This window comes from Drosophila erecta, unplaced genomic scaffold (assembly GCF_003286155.1).
Source record: "Drosophila erecta strain 14021-0224.00,06,07 unplaced genomic scaffold, DereRS2 tig00000000-arrow-pilon, whole genome shotgun sequence".
NCBI classification, from domain to species: Eukaryota; Metazoa; Arthropoda; class Insecta; order Diptera; family Drosophilidae; genus Drosophila; species Drosophila erecta.
Genome location: NW_020825194.1, coordinates 19,328,850 through 19,349,407, shown reverse-complemented (window position 1 = coordinate 19,349,407; position 20,558 = coordinate 19,328,850). Strand labels below are relative to the sequence as shown.

General features: G+C 44.7%; 7 protein-coding genes across 7 annotated transcripts; 3 read left to right on the top strand and 4 right to left on the bottom strand.

Annotated features, from left to right (window-relative positions):
* Position 1: 1 nt before the first annotated feature.
* LOC6552494 (coiled-coil domain-containing protein 63) lies at positions 2-2,695 on the top strand. Its single transcript, XM_001979807.3, has 5 exons — positions 2-356; positions 414-709; positions 1,448-1,956; positions 2,020-2,194; positions 2,257-2,695. Exons 1-5 carry the CDS (start codon positions 132-134, stop codon positions 2,471-2,473), a joined length of 1,422 nt encoding a protein of 473 aa, XP_001979843.1. The 5' UTR covers positions 2-131; the 3' UTR covers positions 2,474-2,695.
* LOC6552530 (fatty acyl-CoA reductase wat) lies at positions 2,642-4,557 on the bottom strand. The gene is made up of 5 exons (XM_001979808.2): positions 4,407-4,557; positions 4,236-4,348; positions 3,666-4,176; positions 2,885-3,596; positions 2,642-2,821 (listed from the first exon to the last, which is right to left on the bottom strand). The coding sequence occupies exons 1-5, from the start codon at positions 4,480-4,482 to the stop codon at positions 2,734-2,736; spliced, it is 1,500 nt and encodes a 499-aa protein (XP_001979844.1). The 5' UTR covers positions 4,483-4,557; the 3' UTR covers positions 2,642-2,733.
* A 3,241-nt stretch (positions 4,558-7,798) lies between these two features.
* Positions 7,799-9,988, bottom strand: LOC6552532 (fatty acyl-CoA reductase wat). Its single transcript, XM_001979810.3, has 5 exons — positions 9,872-9,988; positions 9,701-9,813; positions 9,133-9,643; positions 8,366-9,077; positions 7,799-8,308 (listed from the first exon to the last, which is right to left on the bottom strand). The coding sequence occupies exons 1-5, from the start codon at positions 9,945-9,947 to the stop codon at positions 8,221-8,223; spliced, it is 1,500 nt and encodes a 499-aa protein (XP_001979846.1). The 5' UTR covers positions 9,948-9,988; the 3' UTR covers positions 7,799-8,220.
* A 653-nt stretch (positions 9,989-10,641) lies between these two features.
* Positions 10,642-12,492, bottom strand: LOC6552533 (fatty acyl-CoA reductase wat). Its single transcript, XM_001979811.3, has 4 exons — positions 12,199-12,492; positions 11,633-12,143; positions 10,856-11,567; positions 10,642-10,797 (listed from the first exon to the last, which is right to left on the bottom strand). Exons 1-4 carry the CDS (start codon positions 12,385-12,387, stop codon positions 10,710-10,712), a joined length of 1,500 nt encoding a protein of 499 aa, XP_001979847.1. The 5' UTR covers positions 12,388-12,492; the 3' UTR covers positions 10,642-10,709.
* Positions 12,493-13,583: 1,091 nt separating this feature from the next.
* On the top strand, positions 13,584-14,592 carry LOC6552534 (ATP synthase mitochondrial F1 complex assembly factor 1). Its single transcript, XM_001979812.3, has 2 exons — positions 13,584-13,888; positions 13,945-14,592. Exons 1-2 carry the CDS (start codon positions 13,629-13,631, stop codon positions 14,534-14,536), a joined length of 852 nt encoding a protein of 283 aa, XP_001979848.2. The 5' UTR covers positions 13,584-13,628; the 3' UTR covers positions 14,537-14,592.
* Positions 14,593-14,639: 47 nt separating this feature from the next.
* Positions 14,640-16,582, top strand: LOC6552535 (synaptic vesicle glycoprotein 2A). The gene is made up of 6 exons (XM_001979813.3): positions 14,640-14,677; positions 14,732-15,056; positions 15,119-15,655; positions 15,714-15,858; positions 15,932-16,337; positions 16,403-16,582. Exons 1-6 carry the CDS (start codon positions 14,644-14,646, stop codon positions 16,435-16,437), a joined length of 1,482 nt encoding a protein of 493 aa, XP_001979849.2. The 5' UTR covers positions 14,640-14,643; the 3' UTR covers positions 16,438-16,582.
* A 101-nt stretch (positions 16,583-16,683) lies between these two features.
* Positions 16,684-18,543, bottom strand: LOC6552536 (neuropeptide F). Its single transcript, XM_001979814.3, has 3 exons — positions 18,113-18,543; positions 16,951-17,230; positions 16,684-16,898 (listed from the first exon to the last, which is right to left on the bottom strand). Exons 2-3 carry the CDS (start codon positions 17,224-17,226, stop codon positions 16,866-16,868), a joined length of 309 nt encoding a protein of 102 aa, XP_001979850.1. The 5' UTR covers positions 17,227-17,230; positions 18,113-18,543; the 3' UTR covers positions 16,684-16,865.
* Between the last annotated feature and the right edge of the window lie 2,015 nt (positions 18,544-20,558).

The following is a 20,558-nucleotide window of genomic DNA, read 5'->3' as shown; positions in this document are numbered from 1 at the left end:
TGATGGTAAAAGTCCTCGATTCACCACGCCGTTACTAAGCAACTTGCCACCAGCAAAACTTGTTTACCATTGAAATCAAACATAGTTTTGAGATTACAACTACATAGGCCAAATTCAGCAAGCCAATCACGATGGCTGACCAAAGCGAGCTGGATCAATTGGCCACTGCCGAGCTGCAAAGGCTGCAGCGCCAACATCGAGGTCTCCAGCTGGACCTTCGGGGTCTCCTCGAGGAGAAGGCCAAGCGTCTGAAGAAGCAGAATCACATGATCAATGTGCTGCAAGTGGAGCACCAGAAGCTGAAGGAGGAAATCAAAACTCTAGAAGGAGGAACTCATGCGCGAAAGAACACCAATGTAAGTACATATTTCATGGACTAGGCAGCCACCTATAAGGATTTACAACGATTTCAGAGAGAGAAGCACCTGGGCACTTTGCAGGAACAGCAGGCGGATCTGCAGAGGGTGCTCCAGAATGAGCGGACCAATCTCTGGGAGCTGGAGGGCCACATCCGGAAAATGGAAAAGGAGATTGATGCCCTGCGGCGCAACGAAGTGCCCGACAACTGCTACAAAGACACCATCTGCAAGGTCCAGAAGAGCGTGGTCAAGTTGGAGAACCGCCTGGATGTCGTCAACAAGAAGTGCAGCGATGTGCTCACGGAGAACAGCAAGATGAGGGACGCCATAAACCACATGTTGCAGGATCGGTGAGCGTTTCTCACTAAGATAAAAATATACGCAATTTAATAGGATTATTGAAGGACAACTAGGTGTTCGCCATATTAATAAGCTTTGTTACCTAATGGACCCGTTACTCGTAGAGTAAAAGTATACTAGATACTAGTATACTAGATTAGTTGAAAAGTATGTAACAGGCAGAAGAAAGCGTTTCCGACCATAAAAAGAAATGGCTTAACTCTAAATGTTTCTGGCGCAATTCTCCAAAAATCTGCATTTAAATTTAGGAATTCATTTTTTTTAAATTTTTTTGTAATTTTTTTGATGTGGTTGTAGAAATTAAAAAAAATTATGAAATGTCCCAAGGCTAAAGCTCTTAACTCCATAACTCAACTTATCTTAATCGGATTATGTGGCATATCTCAACATGTCTGTGGCGCAATACTCCAAAAAAATTTGTATTCAATGTATTTTTGTATTTTTTTTGTAATTATACCCGTTTGGAACTACAAAAGCTAGAATGTGCAGATTAAGCATGCAGCTTCCAGAGACATAGACGCAGCGCAAGTTTGTTTCCATATGTTGCCACGCCCACAAAACTCTCACGCCCACACTTTTAAAATATTTGTAAGTTTTTTATTTTGAAATTTCTCGTTTGCACTTCGACTAACTGAGTAACGGGTATCTGATAGTCGGTGAACTCGACTATAGCATTCTATCTTGTTATATTTGCCGAATTGAGCTAATAGTTCCGACTCCACCAACAGGGCAAACTTCAATGACATGTGGCAGTCCATGGTGACCCAGTTCAACGAGGGCAAGAAGTTCATCATGGACCTCATAGACCAGTCGACCCTGGCCTTCGACCAGCGAGAGGAGCTGTGCAATAAGCTGACCGTCCTGAAGGATCGCAACGAGAACGACAAGGTGATGCACATCCAGGAGATGCGCGAGATGCAGCGGCGCCTGGAGCACGACGCCAAATTGCAAAAGTTCTTCGACATCAAGGGACAAAAGCGACTGAATCCGGAGCTGGAGCAGCGCGAAATGGACAAAAAGCAGAACCAGAAGGAGACCTACGAGAGGCAGCTTCTGGAGTACAAGGAGATCATCGAGAAGATCAAGTTGCTCTACGGCGAGGAGGACGCGGACCGCCTGGTGGCCCAGTTCAAGCGGCAGGAGGACGAGAACTTTGCCCTCTTCAACTATGTGAACGAGCTGAGCCACGAGGTGGAAGTACTCAACGATTCCACTCAGGAGCTTCAGGATGAAATAGGTGTGTTGATGCTTTCTGGCCATATGACTTCCATATAATACATATTTTATCATATCCCAACAGAACGGCAGAAGTCGGAGCAGACCGAGAAGGAGCTGAAGCTCAAGACCGAGGCACTCGACTATCTGAATGCCGAAAAGGAGCGGATCGAGCAGCTGGCGGAGGAGACCAGAGAAAAGAAGCGAACCCTGAGCATCAGATTAGAACAGCTCCTCAAGGGCATCGAGGATATATTCAGGTGCAATCCGAGGGAATATTTCTTTGCTATTGAATAACTAGCAAACTGCATTTTCCCCATAGACAATTGGCCTGCGACGATGCTCCCATCCTGAATGTGCTCAGTACCAAAACCTTTCTGACAGTCCACAATGTGAAGCTTTTCATTGGCGTTATTGAACGCCGGGTCAACCTGATCATCAGCGCCATCAACATCGAGGATAACTCGAACAAAATACTGGCCCGAAAGGACCGTGTTCCCAAATTCAACATACGGGAATCGGCGAAGACTAAAAATTAACAATACGTAGGTATTCATTATTCTGCAAAATACTTAGCCGCCAATATTAAATTCTAACCAAACTATCTGCACATACCTATGCAACTGATATCCTAAGCTTAAAATATATGAAAATTTGATGCCGAGTGTGGATCCTCCGATTGGAGGATTCAAATTCGATCTATTTGCTTAATTTCAATTGTTATTTTATTGCTTGAAACTATAAACTACAGTCTATTCAATGAACACCCAGAGTTTTTCTTAGTTCTAATGTTCCGGTTCTAAATGAACAACCTGACAAGGGTCCACACCAAGAAGGCAGCTAAGGCGCACAGTAGGGTCACAAAGCTGTAGTGCAGGAACTTCAATCTAATAATCAATAAAATGAAATTTATGCGAATGTACGACATATGTATATCCACAAGAACCTACCGGTGCAAGAGTCGCCGACCCTGTTCGACAGATTCCTTTGTTGGAGGTTCATTGGCCAGGTAAAGTCGCATGCCGAAGAGGGCCTTCCGAAAGTAATTTTTCCAGTCCAAAGCCTCCATATCGAAGTTGTATATTCGCCGATCCTCCGCAGACATCAACACTTTCAGCCGATCTATGCTCTTCGTCTCAAAGTGCCAACTGTTATGCAAAAAGTACTCTAGCATCGCAATGTTCACATGTATACTTCTGTACAGCTTCACCAGACGGGGCTTTCTTCCCGTGAGTCTCAGGGCTAGATCAAAGAAATAGCCAGGTAAAGTATGATAGAAGAAGGCGACTAGACGGAAAAGTCGCGGGTTGGAAATGCTGTGTACGAACGGGTACCATATCATCTTGGTCAATGGAAAATCTTCGCGGACGCTGAGTATGTGGTCGATGAAGTCCGGGTTGGCTAGTAGATTGTTTTCACTGGGTACTAAGGTGTAGATGGCGGGCTGGGATGTGGTATCTCGTTGTGATTTCTCTTTGGATGTCTGCCATATACTGGCCAAAGCCGCATTCGCACAGTAGTCCACGGGCACCAAGGAGGAATAACCATCTGGTTTGTAAGTGGTCAGGCGGAGGACGCCATGGCTCGCGCCGTAAACGAAAGCGATGGGTCCGTAGAGATTGTCCATCCAACCGGAAACAGGCTCTTCATAGGTGGCGATTACTTGGATTGTGAAAGCATGTATAAATGTATATGAGGACACCTAGCCTTTTCACCACTTTCAATACTCACTGATTGATGGTCGGAAGACACTCAGGGGAAGGTCGCCGGACTCCCGGAGGATCACATCCTCTGCCAGGGCTTTGGTGTAGGCGTAGGTGTTGGGAAAGTCTCCAACTAGCGTGGGTGCCAGCTTGTCCATCATTTGCTCACTCAGTAGCTCACTCATGGCCAGAACTGCGTCCGAGCCGCAGGTCAGGTGTTCGGGATAGAATTGCTCCTTGATGCGGAAAATAACGCAGTTGGAGAACGCCGTTGAGATGTGCAAATAGGCCTCCAGGTGCTTCATCTGCTTGGCCAACTGGAGCATCAGTCTCGTGGCACGTGTATTGATGGCCAGGGCCACATGAAGTGGCTCATTGAAGCGCACCGTGGCTGCTCCATGGATGACAATCTGCACCTCAGAAACCAGAAGTTTGCGATCTGACCCACTAATGCCCAGGTCAGGGTCCGCGCAGTCGCCCGCGATGACGGAGATTCGCTTCAGTGCATCCGGCTTTAGCTTCAGCAGGACTTCAAAAAGCTTGAAGAGTGAAAGTAAATCCTAAGAAGGGCTCCCCCTTGCTGGCACTTGTGACTTACTGGGTCCTTCTTCCAAGTGGCGAGACGTTCCTGCATGTCCTTACCATTTTTGGACCTGATCATAGAGTAAATGCGTTTCACTTCCGTCGTTCGCAAGAGCTTCTCAATTATTACTGTGAGAATGGAGATGAAATGTAACCAGATTTCCTGGGTCCCTCCCTCGGATTATACCTTTTCCCAGAAACCCGGTGGCGCCTGTGAGGAACACCACCTTGTCCTTATAAAATCCTTGAATGCCGTCGTCCATTTCCGTTCTGGGTACGATAATGTTCGGCGCTATTCTGACGAATTCTACCGATGCGATGCTTGCGAGTTGAAATTCACAATTTACTAGGAAATCAATTGGGAATGGTCGCGCTTTTTATATATGTATGGTGGGCCGGTAGACGAAGTGCCTCTTGTACTGTGACCCGGCCAATCGTATGCTTAATTATGCCAAGCTGACCTAAAACACCTAATGAATAGTCACAGCTGCGGTCGGATTGCATTCCTCGGTTCTTAACAGGCGCCGAAACATTTGATATCTGCACCGTCATCAATATTTGCTGGTTTATTTTAGGCACTATTGCAGAACAATTGGAAACTTTAGAAAGTATTTTGAGTTCTTGTTCTTGTTACTAAACTCAAACGTTAACAATAAAGTTTAATAAAATAAAAGAGGGGACAGCTTTTTGTTATACAAATATCCAATAAATTACAGAATCGGGTTGGTATTAATCTAGATGCGTTTGCTCTAATATATTATTATATATATTATTATTAGATTTATGCACTTACAGAAATCGTTGTATATCCTACGAGAACAAATGCTTTAGCTTTATACAATGTATGTATATTCCAATATTAAAAAAATATATATTTGTTTACGTCTACGGCCTGCGTAATATCTGTATATTGTATTATTTATTTGTTGCAATCTTTTTCCGTTTTAACAAATAATTTACACCTTAAAAAACTGCTACGGAGAGTAAAAAAAACTTAATTCGGACATTTTTGCGCATGGAACCTGGAGCGTGCACTATATAATTGTATCGGATAAGAAAACAAGATTTTTTTAAAAGTGTGGGGGTGACAGTTTTGTTCTGTTTGTGGGCGTTAGAGTGGGCGTGGCAACATTTGGAAATAAACTTGTATTGCGTCTATGTCTCTGGAAGTTGCATGCCTAATCTCAAAATTCTAGCATTTGTAGTTCCTGAGATCGAGGCGTTCATACGGACGTGGCCAACTGTAGTTTATACTATTTAAAGTGCAAAAACGAGGTGAAGATGGATAAGCTGACGATTTAATATAATAATGAAAAGCTTCATATTTTTATAAGGGCTTAATTGGGCTGTTGAAAAAAATAAGTTCGTGTTCTTTGTGGGATTCGAGAACCCACACCCTATGGCCTATTACACTTTCTAATTAAGCTACACTTTACACAGCTGATTCACAACAAGGGACGCTCGATCTGTGTAAAGTTGCCTACTTAAGCCGGATGCAAGTATGCGTCTGCATACTACGATCAGACTACAAACTGGAAATGACTATAATTCTCAAGTGCTTGTTCGGGGGCTGGACGCTTAAATAGGCGCTTTTTTTTAATGCGGAGGGGGGCCCGCGGGTGGAGAACGAGACCGTACCCGGGCCCGGGCCCGGGTTGCGACTGGCCCGGCCGGCCGGTCTTGGGTGTTTTGTGGTGGTTGGTGGAACTCGCAGACCCCTAGATTGTTTTTATATTAACTATATATAAGAGTACAACGAAAGATTGAACGCGAATTCGTTGAGCGCAAATCCGAATTCCCAGACATTTTGATTCTTACAAAAACTGTAAATATAGTACAACTAAAGTTTGCAATTCGCAAACGCAAATTCGTTGAGCGCAAATCCAAGTCCAGACATTTGGATTCATACAAAAACTGTAAATATAGTACAACTAAGGTTTGAACGCAAATTCGTTGAGCGCAAATCCAGACATTTGGATTCTTATAAAAACTAAACTGTATATATAGTACTAGAAAGAAATATTGAAAGCAAAATATGATGATGATGAATGCGAAAACTCGCCTGCGAAAAAGCTCAACAAAGCTCGCAAGCTTACTGTCAACGAAACGACTTAATAAGCGATCTTCTAGAAAAGTCAAACTTGTTTTAGAACCCATTGTTGTCGATGACGCCTTTGATCAAATGGTGTTTGAGCCCATGAATGTAGATGACGGTTGTGATCTACAAATCGAGCCCGAGCCCATGAATGTAGATGTCGATTTTGATCTACAAATCGAGCCCGAGCCCATGAATGTAGATGACGGTTGTGATCTACAAATCGAGCCCGAGCCCATGAATGTAGATGTCGATTTTGATCTACAAATCGAGCCCGAGCCCATGAATGTAGATGACGGTTGTGATCTACAAATCGAGCCCGAGCCCATGAATGTAGATGACGGTTGTGATCTACAAATCGAGCCCGAGCCCATGAATGTAGATGTCGATTTTGATCTACAAATCGAGCCCGAGCCCATGAATGTAGATGACGGTTGTGATCTACAAATCGAGCCCGAGCCCATGAATGTAGATGACGGTTGTGATCTACAAATCGAGCCCGAGCCCATGAATGTAGATGACGGTTGTGACCTACAAATCGAGCCCGAGCCCAAGAATGTAGATGACGGTTGTGATCTACAAATCGAGCCCGAGCCCATGAATGTAGATGTCGATTTTGATCTACAAATCTACGAGCCCATGAATGTAGATGTCGAGTTTGTTGATCTACAAATCGAGTCCGAGCCCATGAACATAGATGACGATTGTGATTCACAAGCCGAGCCCGAGCCCATGAACGTAGATGTCGATTATGAACTACAAATTGAGCCCGAGCCCATGGATATTGAAAATGAATCACAACTACTGCAAAGTACTGAAATCCAATTTAATGCCACAGCCCATTATCATGTCGAAATTGCTGTTTCTGTAGTAGCGATTGTGCCGCAATATTACTAACATGTGTCAAATACATTTCGCGCTTTGTAATTTTATATTTTATTTATTTTTTAACTTTTTTAGAAGCTTTTTACACAATATAGCTTTTTACAAAGCTTTTTACACAAAAAGTTAGCATTACTCTTCGAGATGGCGACCGATTTCACTGCTGTAAAGTGATTTATTCTCAGTTTGGTTTGACAATTCATCTTAATTGGACTCACCTCTGAACAACGCTTGCAAAGAGTGCAATTTTATTTTGAAAATAATGATTATATTTTATCGTTTAGCGCACTTCTGGTTGAATGGCGACGTCAACAGCAAAACTGCCGCATTTAGAGTGAAGCTAGTACTTCCTTCAAAAACGTATAAAAAGGGGGTCAAAGGAATTTCAAAAGTGTGGGTGTGGCAGTTTTGCGCGGTTTGTGGGCGTTAGAGTGGGCGTGGCAACATTTGGAAATAAATTTGTGCTACTCTACGAGTAACGGGTATAACTAGACTAAAGACTGGTTTAAATAGATGCTTATAAAAAGATGTCTGTGATGCATAAATTAGTTTCGACCAAACCAAACCTTATAAAATACCAGGAAAGATTACAAATTGCGAAATTCGTTTAAGGTTACTGCATTTTAAAGTATGTTTTAGGCATTTAATTAAAATGTAAGCTGTAGAACTTGGAAAATATTCTTTTGTCCTAAACCAAATGTTTTATCAAGGTATCTTACATTAGGTATCTTACTTAAAGGTAATATTTACGAAGTTTTACAAATAAGCTGTGATCGTTTTCTCATATCGAGTGATGATGAATAGGTGACGAATAAGTCGATAGCATCTCAGCCCTACACTTTTATTGCAAGTATTGCAATAAATAAATTTAAAATGTAAAAAATTTTGCTGTTGGGCGAAATTGGAAAGTTAGACATAGTCGATTGCAACGCATTGTTGATCACAAAAGTTGATCCCTAAAGTTCTGCCTGTTGAAGGTGCTAAAGTCAATGGGTTTTAAATTTTGAATAGCCCCTCTTCGGAATTAAACCACAAGTTTCGCCAGCGACCACAGGGCGTAAGCAGCAGCGGAAACCAGCGAGGATGCGAATGCATAGTGAAGGACCTTAAGGCTGCGAAAATTAAACTTGTGAATTAAGGCGAACTAAAGGTATCATTATGAAACTCACCGCATCCTGAGCTTCAGGCCCTTGGCAATGGACTCCGCAGTGAGTTTCTCATTTCCAATATAGAGGCGCATTCCGTACATGGCGGACTTGAAGTAGTCAGCCCAATCCAACTGGGCCATGTCGAAGTCGTACAGGTTGCGGTCCTGCTTGGACATCGATTCCCTTAGCTCCTGTGTGTTGGTCATGTCAAAGTTCCAGGTGGTGCTGGAGAACGGACCCAGGACGGCGATGTTCTTGTGAATCTTCCGATACAGATCCACGAGAATGGGCTTCCGGCCCTTGAGACGCAGCAACATATCGAAGAAGTAGCCGGGGAGAGTGTGTAAGAAGAAGGCGGCTATTTGAAATAGGGATGTGCTGGAGATGCAGAGGACAAAGGGATACCATAGCATCTTGGTCAGTGGTATGATGTCCCGATACATAAGAGATGATTTGATAAACCTTCCGTAGGTCAGCAGGTTGTTCTCGCTGGGCGCAAACGCGTAAATGGGAGGCTCCTTGACCTTTCCATTCAGTACGGATTTCTCCGCCGTTTTCCAGGCACTAGCCAATGCCACATTTACGCAGAAGTCAGCGGGAACCAGGCTGATCTTGGCATTGGGATCCACCGTGGTGATCCGCATTATACCGCGCGCTGCGCCGAAGCAGAGGGCCATTGGTCCGAATAGGTTGTCTATCCAGCCAACCAGGGGCTCCTTGTAAGTGGACATTACTGGGAATATTGAAGTTGTAGCTTTTGACGGTTACTCCCAATCTGTTGCACTTACTGATCGCCGGGCGGAAGATGCACAGGGGCAGGTTGCCCGCCTCCCGCAGGATCACATCCTCAGCCAGGGCTTTGGTGTAGGTGTACGTGTTGGGGAAGGAGCCAACAAGGCTCGGTTCCATCGCGTCCAGTAATTGATTGCTCACCAGTTCACCCACGGCCAGGATCTTATCCGAACTGCAATTCAAGTGCTCTGGATAGAAGCGCTCTGCGATGTCATGTACCACGCAGTTCGAGTAGGCGGTGGAGACATGGACGTAGGACACCAGCTGGGTCATCTGCTTGGCCAGCTGAAGCATCAGACGAGTGGCCCGCACATTGATAACCAGGGACAGGTGTAAAGCCTCGTTGAATCGCACGGTGGCGGCTCCATGGATCACAACCTGCACCTCGGCGGTCAGGATCCTCCGATCCGATTGGCTAATACCCAGATCCGGATCCAGGCAGTCCCCCGCGATGGGACAAATCCGCTGCATGGCATCTGGCTTTGCCCTCAGGAGCACCTCAAACACCTTCGAAACACAAGTGGTCAGGACACATCTGCCGCTCTAGCACTGAAGATCACTTACCGGATCCTTCGCCCAGGCCGTGATTCGGTCTTGGATGGGCACTTCCCGCTTAGCTCTAATTAAGGTGTAAATCCGAGTGACTTCCGTGGTCCTCAGCAGTTTCTCAGTGATCACTGAAAAGCATACTCCATAAGCTACTCCATACTCCATAATATTCCATGAGTGGGGTACCTTTTCCCAGAAATCCGGTGCCACCCGTAAGGAAAACGGTCTTGTTTTTAAAGAATCCTTGTATCTCACTATCCATTTTGCTCCGAGTAAGGTAGTTGAGCGCTTTGCGAGCCAGTGAACTGAAAAGTGATTCCAAACTAGCACTTCTATTTATTTGGGAATCTATAAGTTACACCCAACAAAGGTCGAGTTCAGTATATTCAAGATACCCGATGGACTCCCGTTTAGGGAGGAGCTCGTGCTTCAACTGCTGCGACAGTTTATTTTATTGGTCTAAGTAATTATTTGTGTAGCAAAAAAAGTCACTTCGCTATGAGGCCCAGTTGAATATATGAAGAAAAAAATTGAATTTATAATTCTCAAGATGATTTGAAATTAAGTATCGACTGTCATCTCTTACGCGAAATTCAAATGAGTATATGAATGGAAAATGAATAGTGAAATATAAAGTGCATGCGATGACTTTCAATTTACGGATGTATAAATATTTTATGTGCATGCGTAAGAAGTCCCCGATCAGTCGTTCCACAATTGCATAAATTTACTGGTATATACTATATAGATAGGAACCACACGTATTGTTATATCATTTCGAGTATCCATTTATAGCCGATTTATTTCGAGAAGGTTTAATAGAACACTTTTGAGTTGCAATGGAAAAACAAGCGACCTTAATTATTCTTTATATATACGATATACCTTTTTGGAATGACTTTCAAGGGGAAATCGCCAAAGCAGCCATTGACGTAATCAAAGTAAAAGACATGGCATACGCTACTTTCTATGGGTTGAATATATTTATTCCATGAAGTAATTACGCGAGTCGTCGTATTCTGAATTACACTAGGATCCTTAACACCAACCAAGCTGCTAGTAGGGCCACAAGACAGAGGACACCAAGCAGGATGTGATGAAGCAGCTTCAAGCTAAATTGAAATACATGTAGTGTGCTTTGTGGGAAACAGGACAGACAATGGAAATTACCGCTTAATGACCTTCCTGCCTTGTGCAATGGACTCTGGAGTGGGTGCCTCTTTTCCCAAATACTGCCTAATGCCCCCAAGAGCATCGAGGAAGTATTCCTTCCAGTTGAGACCGACCATATCGAAGTAGTATATCCTTCGATCCTCCTCCGACATGAGCTGCCGCAAGCGATCCGTATTCCGCATGTCAAAGTGCCAGCTCTTGCAGGAAAAAGGGGCCAAGACGTGCAGATTCTCGTGGATCTGCTGGTAAGTCTTCACCAATCTGGGTTTCCGGCCACTCAGCCAGAGCCCCAGATCGAAAAAGTAGGCTGGCAGTGTGTGATAGAAGAAAGCTGCCAGGGGGAAGAGCCACGGCACTGTGATGCAGTGAATGAAAGGATACCATACCATTTTGGTCAGCGGGCAGTTGGTGCGTCCTTTGTAGGCGTGTTGAATGAACTCCCCGTGGGTGATGGGGTTCTCATCGGTGGGCGCCAGTTGGTAGATAGCAGGAGTCTCCTGCGATTCCATGCTGCTGCCTTCTTCGATAGTTTTCCAGGCGCAGGCCATGGTCAAATTGGCACAGTAGTCCACGGGCACCAGACTTGACTTAGCATGGTAATCGAAGGTGGCAATGCGCAGTATCCCACGCGCCACCCCGTACAGAATGGCCATAGGTCCGTACATGTTGTCAATCCAGCCGGAAATGGGTTCCTTGTGCGCCGCGATAACTGGGTTGGGAAAATATCTCAACGCGGATTAGTTGGAGACTGGGTGTGTAAGAAAGATCACTTACTGACTGCCGGTCGAAAGATGCAGAGTGGCAAGCCACCCGCTTCCTTCAGGATCACATCCTCGGCCAGGGCTTTGGTGTAGGTGTACGTGTTGGGAAACGAGCCAAGGAGCTCTTGCTCCATGTTGTCCAGGAGCTCGTCGCCCATCAGCTCTGCCATGGACAGCACCTTGTCGGAGCTGTACTTGAGGTGCTCGGGGTAGAAATTTTCCTTGACGTTGTAAATAACGCAGTTGGAAAAGGCGGTGGAGATGTGCACAAAGGCCTGCAGCTGGCTCATTTCCTTGGCCAGTTGAATCATCAGTTTTGTGGCCCTTGTGTTGATGGCGAGGGCAACGTGAAGCGGCTTGTTGAATCGCACGGTGGCTGCTCCATGGATGACAATCTGCACCTCGGCGGCCAGAAGCCTTCGATCATCATCGCTGATTCCCAAATCGAACTCGAGGCAATCCCCTGCGATGGCACACACTCTTTGAAGGGCCTCCGGCTTGGACTTGAGCAGCAGTTCAAATACCTTTTCAAAACCTTTTGAGTGAGTGCTTCTTTTGGGTTTTCCCTCTCCTACTTACCGCGTCTTTTGACCAAGTGGTAATCCGATCCTTAATAGCAATTCCGCGCTTCGGTCTGATCAACGCATAGATGCGTTTCACCTCAGTGGTCCGAAGAAGTTTTTCAATAACGACTTTTCCCAAAAAGCCAGTGGCTCCAGTTAGGAACACCGTTTTGCTACGGAAGCATCTCTGAATATCCGTATCCATTTCGCTTAGTAAAGTCCAGAACTATGGTTTACGCTTAAACTGGCGCAAAGATTCTGTCTGATAGAGCTAAACGTTGCTTTCGTTTCTAACAAAGCTATAATGTAAATCACCTTGAATTCGCTGCGGATATTTATACAAAATTTTCAGCCGATCGATGAACTGAAGACTCAGGGCTTGTAGTTACGAATAATATTATAGAACTTAATTACGCATTTGGTTTTAAATTTTAGTTTATGGTTGGGTGGGTAATGGCTCCCAAAAGAAGGTAAAGTGGTTACCTATTTCAAAAAATGTTTTAAGTATATTCCATTCCATTCCAGTGCAATTATTAGTGTCGTTTCGCATTGAAAATAAAAGAAAAACAAGAGAGAATGCTATAGTCGACTATTAGATACCCGTTACTCAGCTAGTGAAAGTGCAAACGAGAAATTTTCACATTATCTGGAATATAGGTACAAATTGAAGAAAAAAAATTAAATTAAAAATAACTTACAAATTTGTTGGCGTGACAGATTTGGGCAGCTTGTGGGCGTAGGAGTGCGTTGTGTCTATATCTCTGGAATCTCTATATCTCTAGCTTTTATAGTTTCTGAGATCTCGACGTTCATACGGACGGACAGACGAACTGACCATCAGTTCGACTAGCCTTTTGATTCTGATCAAGAATATATATGCTTTATATGGTCGGAAACGCCTGTTACATACATAACGAGTATAAATATAGATTAAATAGAGAGTATTTTGATAAATAAATAAAAATGTTTGTAATACATATTGCTATACCCAGAAGGTCCAATAACTAGTAGATAACTAGTTAGCCTTTAGTTAAAAAAGATTAATAAAAGATTTATACTAATACTGAGATTCATACTAGACGATTCATACTTGCGCTTTGCTTTTGTTTGTTTTGAAACAAGGAATGTTTAAAATTTCTCTACTATTGGGGGTTTTCCCGCCAGAATTGTAATAACTCTACAGTGATTGTGTTTGCACTGGCTTAAATTTGAAATAAACAACTGGATTTATTTTAAAAAACCATGGCAACCTAGACGAAATATGGCCAGTAGCTCAACATATTATTGTCACCGAAATTAATAAAGAAATAAAAGTAAGATATTCATTTTGAGCTTCGCTTAATGTCATGTAGAAAACGAAAGAAAGGCCATCACTAGAGCGAACTATCGATAGACATCGATTTCCTGTTGACAATCAGAATCAGCTGTCTAGTTGTATAATTTTGGATGCGAGGTGAGGAAATGGCATGCGCCAAGAAGTTGCTTTTTCGCGTTTTCCTGAATAATTCTTTGACGGCGAACCGCACATTCACCATGTCCGCCGCCCGACGCGCCGAGGAGGCCATCGAGAAGCTGAAGGAGGACAATCCCTACTACTCCAAGTACGCGAGTAAGATTGCCAAGATGCAGCAGACGTCGGCTGAGGAGTTCCTGGATCGCGTGGAGCGTGTGGTGAATCCCATCAAGGATGGCCAGAGCCAGGCCAGGTAAGTACAGATTTCGGGGAAGAAGCACTCCAAGGCTAATCCCCTGCCAATTCCAGGTCGTACTCCGAGCTGCTTAATCCCAAGCAAAAGCTGCAGGCTGAGCAGAAGGCTGAACTGCCCCACAAGAAGCTCACTGATATCATGAAACTGGAACTGATTGAAGACAAGACCGCCGAGGAGGTCTCCCAGATCTGGCTGGAGTACCATAAGACTAAGGAGGTCCTGGCCGCCACTCTAACCACTTCTCAGTACGAGAGTCTCATGGCGCGCGCCAAGGAGCACCCTGTCTTTTTGCTGCCGCTGCCCCGCAGTGAGGGATTCGAGTTTGTCATGCTGCAATTCGCCGCCAACACCGTGCATTTCACACCGCTTCTGGCGTACCAGGTGCACCACGAGAACGCTCCCGAGTGTCTCACTCTGGTCCACTACACCGAGGTCCAAGACAAGGGAGTGATTCTCATGCGCGGCGAATACGACACCAAGGTTCTCACAGCCCAGGAGGCTCAATGTCTGGCCAATGAGTTGCAGATGTTCTACTTGAAGCCCGACGAGGGAAAGCTGCGCTTGCTGAACACTTTTACCCGCAAGCCGGACGAGTTCAAGCACATGGATCTGATTACGGAGGTTGAGAACATACAGCTGGTCTAGGCCCTGCGATTTTAGTCAAAATAAACAACAAACACAACACGAATATATTACACACGAAACAGTATTCAATTCGCAAATTGTAAGTCCTCACACCCAATGCACCCAAAATGGAGCACTTTGATTCGGTAATGGAAGATATTGGTAAATATTCAAAAGCCCAGAAGCGTCTTGCACAAGCATAGCTCACCCACACAGGTTTCGGAAGGGTCCATCTGTTTGCCACTCTGACACTCGGTCTCCTGCAGATGCTCACCATCCAAGAAACAATGGGTATGGGCGTCATCGGTCCAGCGGCCGTCTGCGATCTCCGCATGAATGAGGCGCAGTTGGCCTCGCTAACAGCGGCCGGCTTTATGGGCATTATATGCTCCTCCTACTTCTGGGGCTACATCACTGACAAGAAAGGTCGGCGCTGGACCCTCTTGCGCACCATTACCATAAGCAACTTGTGTTCACTGGCCTCCATGTTCACGGTAACATTCACCGGCTTCTTTGTCATGCGCTTCATCACGTGTATTTTGTGAGTACCATGCGGAGACCGAAGACCACAGCGTGCACTTAAAAATTTACGCTTTCCTTCAGTGTGGCCGGACCAAGCTTCGTGGCAGCCACCTACCTAAGTGAGTTCTGTTCGCATCGGATTATGGTCCGTTCCATAACGCACTTGTACATGTTTACTGGCTTTGCCATGATCTCGTGCCCGGCGTGGGCTACGCTGTTCCTCAGCTCGGGCCTAATAGAGTTTGAGGAAGAGTTGGTGGGCTCCTTGACACTTAGACCTTGGCGCACTTTGGGCTGTGTGTACATTCTGCCGGGCGTGTTCGCCTTTTTGCTATTGCTCCTCTTGCCGGAAAGCCCCAAGTTTTTGCTCATGATTGGCGAGACCAAAAGAGGCTTGGCTACTATGGAGTGGATATCTCGGAAGAACACGGGACGCACTCTTAGCGAAGATCAAATCAAACGTTTGCTTGCCTACCAGGAGCTCGTTCAGGTGAAGAGGCGGAAGGAACACCAGAACTTCTTGCGCTCCATGCTCGATGATGCGATGCCTCTTGTTCGGAAGCCCTATGTCGGCTATTTCACGTGCGTTTGCCTGGTTATGTTCGTCCTAGGGCTGCTGTAAGTATGGATTTGAGCCTAGGGAGGATTATCATTTGTAGATTCACCAAATTTACAGGACACATGGCCTGGGAATTTGGTTTACTGCCATGCGAAACCGTTGCAACATGAGGCTGGGAAACACGCAGGGCATGACCCTCTGCCGGATACTCTTTGTTCCCGAAACTGGTCCGTTTATAGAAACTGAATCCGACTTGGACGTGGTAAGTTAAGGAACCTCCGATACCAAGTCAGTCGACGTATGTATGTTAATTGAATTTTCTCATAATTCGATAGGTCTGCAGTGACTCCTTTAAAGGCTTCAATGACTCCTTCATTCTGGGATCCGTCTATGTAGTGCTGTACAACTTATGCTGGGCATCGCTCTTCTGCGTGCACAAGAAGGTGATGTTCGTCTTCTCCCTGGTGGCCTCCTCGACATTTGGATTTTTGCTTATCTTCGTCACCAACTACACGATGCAACTCTTCTCGCTCGTGTTCCTGATCGCCTTTCCCGGCATCATAATTGGACTGCTCGGTGGTTCCCTCTTGGTGTTCGTGCCCACCTATCTGCGCGGCAAGGCCCTCTGCATCAGCCTGATGTGGTGTCGCTGTGGAGCCGCCGTTGGAGCCATGTTGGTCGGCTCCAAAATCCAGTACAACTGCGAACTCTTCCTGCTGGCGATCTCCATACTACCCTTGAGTAAGTAGTAATGGCACTGCTCCTTGTAAAGAATAGTTTCCCATTTCTAATTGCTGTATCCGCAGTTGCCGCTTGCATGGAGGGTTACTTACCATTGTAACTTCAGGGATTAAAATATGTACTAACTGAGGTAATTTCGCTTAAACCAGGCTATCCAAATAAGACATAGGCCCAAAAGTAGGCAAGGGTATCGTATCTTCGGTTTTTCGGTTGAGCGACTTTGTAGTATACTTGAGTTGCATATGTGGGCTTGGTCTTAGAATCTCTTTCATTATATTGGTAAATAAAAAACCACCATTTAATCTTTGCACCCTTTATTTAAGTGTTGACATCGCGTAGACGATTATTGGGTAATTCATTTATTCAACCAACATCAAGACTAGAGTAAATACTTAATTCTGTAGCTGCAACTACTTTTTGTTTTTCAGCACATTAAACTATTGCCCCGTAAAACAGTTAAATAAAAGTGCGTATGCTAATAACTATAATCATGAGTTAGTGACGTTGCCATGGTCGCCTAGGGTGGATTTAGAATATATCCTCCTCATTAAACGGGCGGACCTGTAGAATAAATCTATAATTTTGCGCCGAAAGCGAGTTATTGTATGGTTACCAGTTCTCCTCCGTTGTTAGCGCCTTTTCCCAGATTTAAGTTGTCCATCTCGTGATTCCTCAGGATTTCCATCAGCGATCCCCGCTTTCCGAACCGAACCCGGGCTCTGTCCCCGTAGTAGCTGTCCAGATCCTGCAGGAACTTGTAGGCATCGGCCATGGTGTTGACATCGTTCTTTCGTGGAGGCCTGGAGTTGGACGCCTCTACCCGGCAGCCGGCGGCAAGGAGAGCGAGGGCCACACAGGCAACCAGGATGCAACGCATTATTTGGCACATAGTTCTGGGAAAGGTCAATGTGGGTTTATGCAGGATACTTTGTGAATCGAGCGCTGAATCTGAATAATATCTTAGCTTACGATACATTAAGATACATTTACTTATCTCACTTCTCTTAGTACTTTTGTTAATGAAGAAACCAAAAGGCAAGCTAACATTGCAGTACCTCCCAAAGTTAGGGAAAATTAGAAATTAACTTATTAGCTTATTGAAGCGAATGTGCTTCCCACACTTTGGATATTTTCTGTGTGCTTTTAGATTTCTAATTTTATGTAGCTGAACAAAATACCTGCGCACACAGTTATTTAAAGTTTTTACAGAATCCATAAAAATGAATAGTTTAGTGAAACACGTGAGCGTTACAATGTTTGTATATATAATTAGATGGTGTTTTTCCATTTACAATAATCGATGACGGGGTAGAATAACCTTAGAACTAACTACCAATATTAAGTAATTAAATTAAATTCTTAAGTGCTTGGGCACCTATTTAGGGGTCTGGATCTCTGAAGGGCCTCAGATAATAACGGGCAATCTGGTATGCTAATTGGCTAAAACTCGGCTTTAACTCGGTTAAGTGATCAAGCTCAATGATTTTTGGGCGGGACTGACGCAAGCTGCTGATACATGGGTCCGGAAGAAGGTAAAGCCGATAATTACGAGAATTATAAGGCACTTAGCTTCTAGTTAGGGCCGACCTGCGCCGACCCAAAGGATGCAGCTATGAATCACGTTTTACGACCTAGTGGCACTAAAGAGCCCATAAAATAGTTCTAAGAAAGCGCTTTGTTTGCCATACCTGCTCCAAATGACAGCTCATTGTTCGTCTAAACTATCTAAGTGTCTAAGTGATTTACGGGGTGTTGTTCCGTTTCAAAACCCTTACCTGGTACAACTGCGAGCTTGAGTATTGGAAAGCGCAAGCGGTGTCACAATGCAATTGTTCGGCGGACTGTGTGACTGTGTAATCAGCGGACGCGACCGTGAATAAATGTTGGCCAAAAGCCATTGGCAACAGGTATTTATAGGAGTCCCCGGCCGGAGGATGTGCCCGGCTTATCATCCACGAACTGCCCACTCCACCCTCATCCAGATCCCGAGCAGAAGCGAACGGAAGTTGGCAAAACGATTCGAAACGAACACGGCTCGAAACCTCTAAAATGTTTTCATATGCAGGCTAATTATGTGGCTGCTGTCGCGTTGGAACTTTCGCAGCAGCTGGAACGGAAGAGCCACCGGGAGTGGGCAACGAAGTGGGTGGGCGGTATGGAGCATTGGATGGGGAATCGAGAATGGAAAATGGAGAAGCTAGAACAGAGAACGGAGAACGGAGATTGGCGGGCGCTAACAAATAGTGACAGTTGGCTAACGAGATATCTGGAACGGGGCTGGCTATCAGGAGCAGAATTACGCATAACTGAATAAATGACAAATTTTCGATAAGCAGGATTATAGTGCCTGCCACTACCCCACCTGAATTCGTATCGTTTCGCTTTGGTTCTCTGATTTATGTGCTCGCTAGCTGCAATCCCCCTTCCGCCTTCGCTGGCGTCAGTGAGCTGCGGCTCTGTATCATTAATTATAGTATTTTGATTATTGTTTAATAACTGTTGGCTTAGACGGCGACGCCGATTGCGATACGCGACCCGGCCCGATGAGGTATTAAGTGCGCTACTCGACTTCCCATTGCTATTTAATTTGGGGTCAGGCGTTTAAGTCACTCGATAGCGATTCAATCGGACAATCAGTGCCGTAATCAGCTTGCCAGTGGCTGCGGTGCGTATACGTAATGTGCTTTCCCTTGTGGTATCACAACAACGTGACATCATGGAGCGGTTCTCTGGCTCTTCTGGATGGTTATTAAGTTAATATTTGTTATAAGCGTTCTGACTAATTAACGCTCTAGACATCACTTACTCGTGTTTTGTCTTGTCTCCGTTCTCTCCCTGCTACTGTCGATGTGATTAACGCTCCAATTAAACTCGTTAGATATTCATTTGCGACGGGCGGTAGCGTTTTATATTTAAATCTAATTTAAATCTAATTGCCATCCAACACTGTTGGTTCCTCATTGTTCGGCTGAGAGTTTAGCTCCACTTCCAGTTCCATTAGCGGCCGCCAATATAGAGCACTTGCCTTTGGCTAATAATTGGAGCCAAGATAGGCGGTTACTTGCTGTGGCTACTGGAAAATCTCTCCGTATGTTTACCTTGCGATCGACATTCATCACAGCATCCGCGAAGCGGACAATGTCTGGGCGAAGTCCGCTGAACTTTCCTGCACTTTTTACTGTATTACGATTACACGTTATCTTTACTCCACGTGGAAAACCCGTGTAATAAATATATTTAATAATGTATCTTTCCTTTCTAGCTATACATAATGTATTAGGCTGCTTTTCGTAACAGTCGTTTACAAGTAGTTCGAATTACGAGTATATTACCATATAAATGCTTAACATTTATAGTCCTTCGCAGAACACCTGTCGTAAAAGTTAAATGCATTTTTCAGGTAATTATCTGACACACAATGATCCGTTTCTTAAAACAAAATAATGTTTCGATAACATCTCACATAAGTTAATCTCGTTTTCCTGGCCTCGCGACGCCAATAAACATCATATTTGATCAAAATCTAAAAGGTCGACATTTACACAACTGCTAATTAGTTTTTATAACGTTTTGAAAATTCAATTTTGGGTACAATTCTATTTGTTTTGTGACTCAGCCTAGTATAGAGCTTAAACGCTGAATGATAGCTACATGATTTTTATATAAGATCTGTGAAAATAGCACGCTAACTTTTGAAAGGACCAACACCATTACCGGTATCAACCAATATTTCCTATGACAACATTGTTGCATCTGTTCGCTTGCCTTACTTTTAGACAGCTTATATATGCACCTCTAGGTGTTCCTGTTTACAAACACTTAGCAAGAAGTCAGCGTATCGCTACTACAGGTTAGACTAGCAAGTAGCTCCAACAGTTTCCTGCTGTGCAAGTTAGTGGTTCGCCGGGATTCCCCAGCACAGGTTCAAGGACATCTGCAGTCGAATGTTGCGCGTTGAAAGCCGCTTGGGTTTTCCCAGCACCGCCCGCGAGTATATGCACTCCATTGTTCTGCTGGCTGCGACTTTGCAGGGCTTTTGTCACCTTCCATGTGCTAAGTCGCCAGCATCACTGGGCTAGTAAGTGGCTCAGACAATACTTGTGCCTGATGCGGCGCTGCAATTACGACCAACTGCCTTGTTTTATACAGCTATAATTTTTGGGTTGCGGCCTGCGTTTTTCGCATCGCAGACGAAGGGGCTTTCCCCACTTTCCGACTTTC

Excerpts from the sequence above, each read along its gene's own strand:
- LOC6552536 (XM_001979814.3), bottom strand. The coding sequence starts at position 17,226 with ATGTGCCAAATAATGCGTTGCATCCTGGTTGCCTGTGTGGCCCTCGCT. Across the intron at positions 16,899-16,950 it reads CTAACAACGGAGGAGAACTG|GTCCGCCCGTTTAATGAGGA; the intron begins GTAACCATACAA and ends TTTATTCTACAG.
- LOC6552534 (XM_001979812.3), top strand. The coding sequence starts at position 13,629 with ATGCGAGGTGAGGAAATGGCATGCGCCAAGAAGTTGCTTTTTCGCGTT. Across the intron at positions 13,889-13,944 it reads GATGGCCAGAGCCAGGCCAG|GTCGTACTCCGAGCTGCTTA; the intron begins GTAAGTACAGAT and ends TGCCAATTCCAG.
- LOC6552535 (XM_001979813.3), top strand. The coding sequence starts at position 14,644 with ATGGAGCACTTTGATTCGGTAATGGAAGATATTG. Across the intron at positions 14,678-14,731 it reads TTCGGTAATGGAAGATATTG|GTTTCGGAAGGGTCCATCTG; the intron begins GTAAATATTCAA and ends TCACCCACACAG. Across the intron at positions 15,656-15,713 it reads ATGTTCGTCCTAGGGCTGCT|GACACATGGCCTGGGAATTT; the intron begins GTAAGTATGGAT and ends CCAAATTTACAG.
- LOC6552530 (XM_001979808.2), bottom strand. The coding sequence starts at position 4,482 with ATGGACGACGGCATTCAAGGATTTTATAAGGACAAGGTGGTGTTCCTC. Across the intron at positions 4,349-4,406 it reads CACCGGGTTTCTGGGAAAAG|TAATAATTGAGAAGCTCTTG; the intron begins GTATAATCCGAG and ends CCATTCTCACAG. Across the intron at positions 3,597-3,665 it reads TGTCTTCCGACCATCAATCA|TAATCGCCACCTATGAAGAG; the intron begins GTGAGTATTGAA and ends TCACAATCCAAG.
- LOC6552532 (XM_001979810.3), bottom strand. The coding sequence starts at position 9,947 with ATGGATAGTGAGATACAAGGATTCTTTAAAAACAAGACCGTTTTCCTT. Across the intron at positions 9,644-9,700 it reads CGGCCTGGGCGAAGGATCCG|GTGTTTGAGGTGCTCCTGAG; the intron begins GTAAGTGATCTT and ends TGTGTTTCGAAG. Across the intron at positions 9,078-9,132 it reads CATCTTCCGCCCGGCGATCA|TAATGTCCACTTACAAGGAG; the intron begins GTAAGTGCAACA and ends CAATATTCCCAG.
- LOC6552494 (XM_001979807.3), top strand. The coding sequence starts at position 132 with ATGGCTGACCAAAGCGAGCTGGATCAATTGGCCACTGCCGAGCTGCAA. Across the intron at positions 357-413 it reads ATGCGCGAAAGAACACCAAT|AGAGAGAAGCACCTGGGCAC; the intron begins GTAAGTACATAT and ends CAACGATTTCAG. Across the intron at positions 1,957-2,019 it reads GGAGCTTCAGGATGAAATAG|AACGGCAGAAGTCGGAGCAG; the intron begins GTGTGTTGATGC and ends ATATCCCAACAG.
- LOC6552533 (XM_001979811.3), bottom strand. The coding sequence starts at position 12,387 with ATGGATACGGATATTCAGAGATGCTTCCGTAGCAAAACGGTGTTCCTA. Across the intron at positions 12,144-12,198 it reads CCACTTGGTCAAAAGACGCG|GTATTTGAACTGCTGCTCAA; the intron begins GTAAGTAGGAGA and ends GGTTTTGAAAAG. Across the intron at positions 11,568-11,632 it reads CATCTTTCGACCGGCAGTCA|TTATCGCGGCGCACAAGGAA; the intron begins GTAAGTGATCTT and ends TTCCCAACCCAG.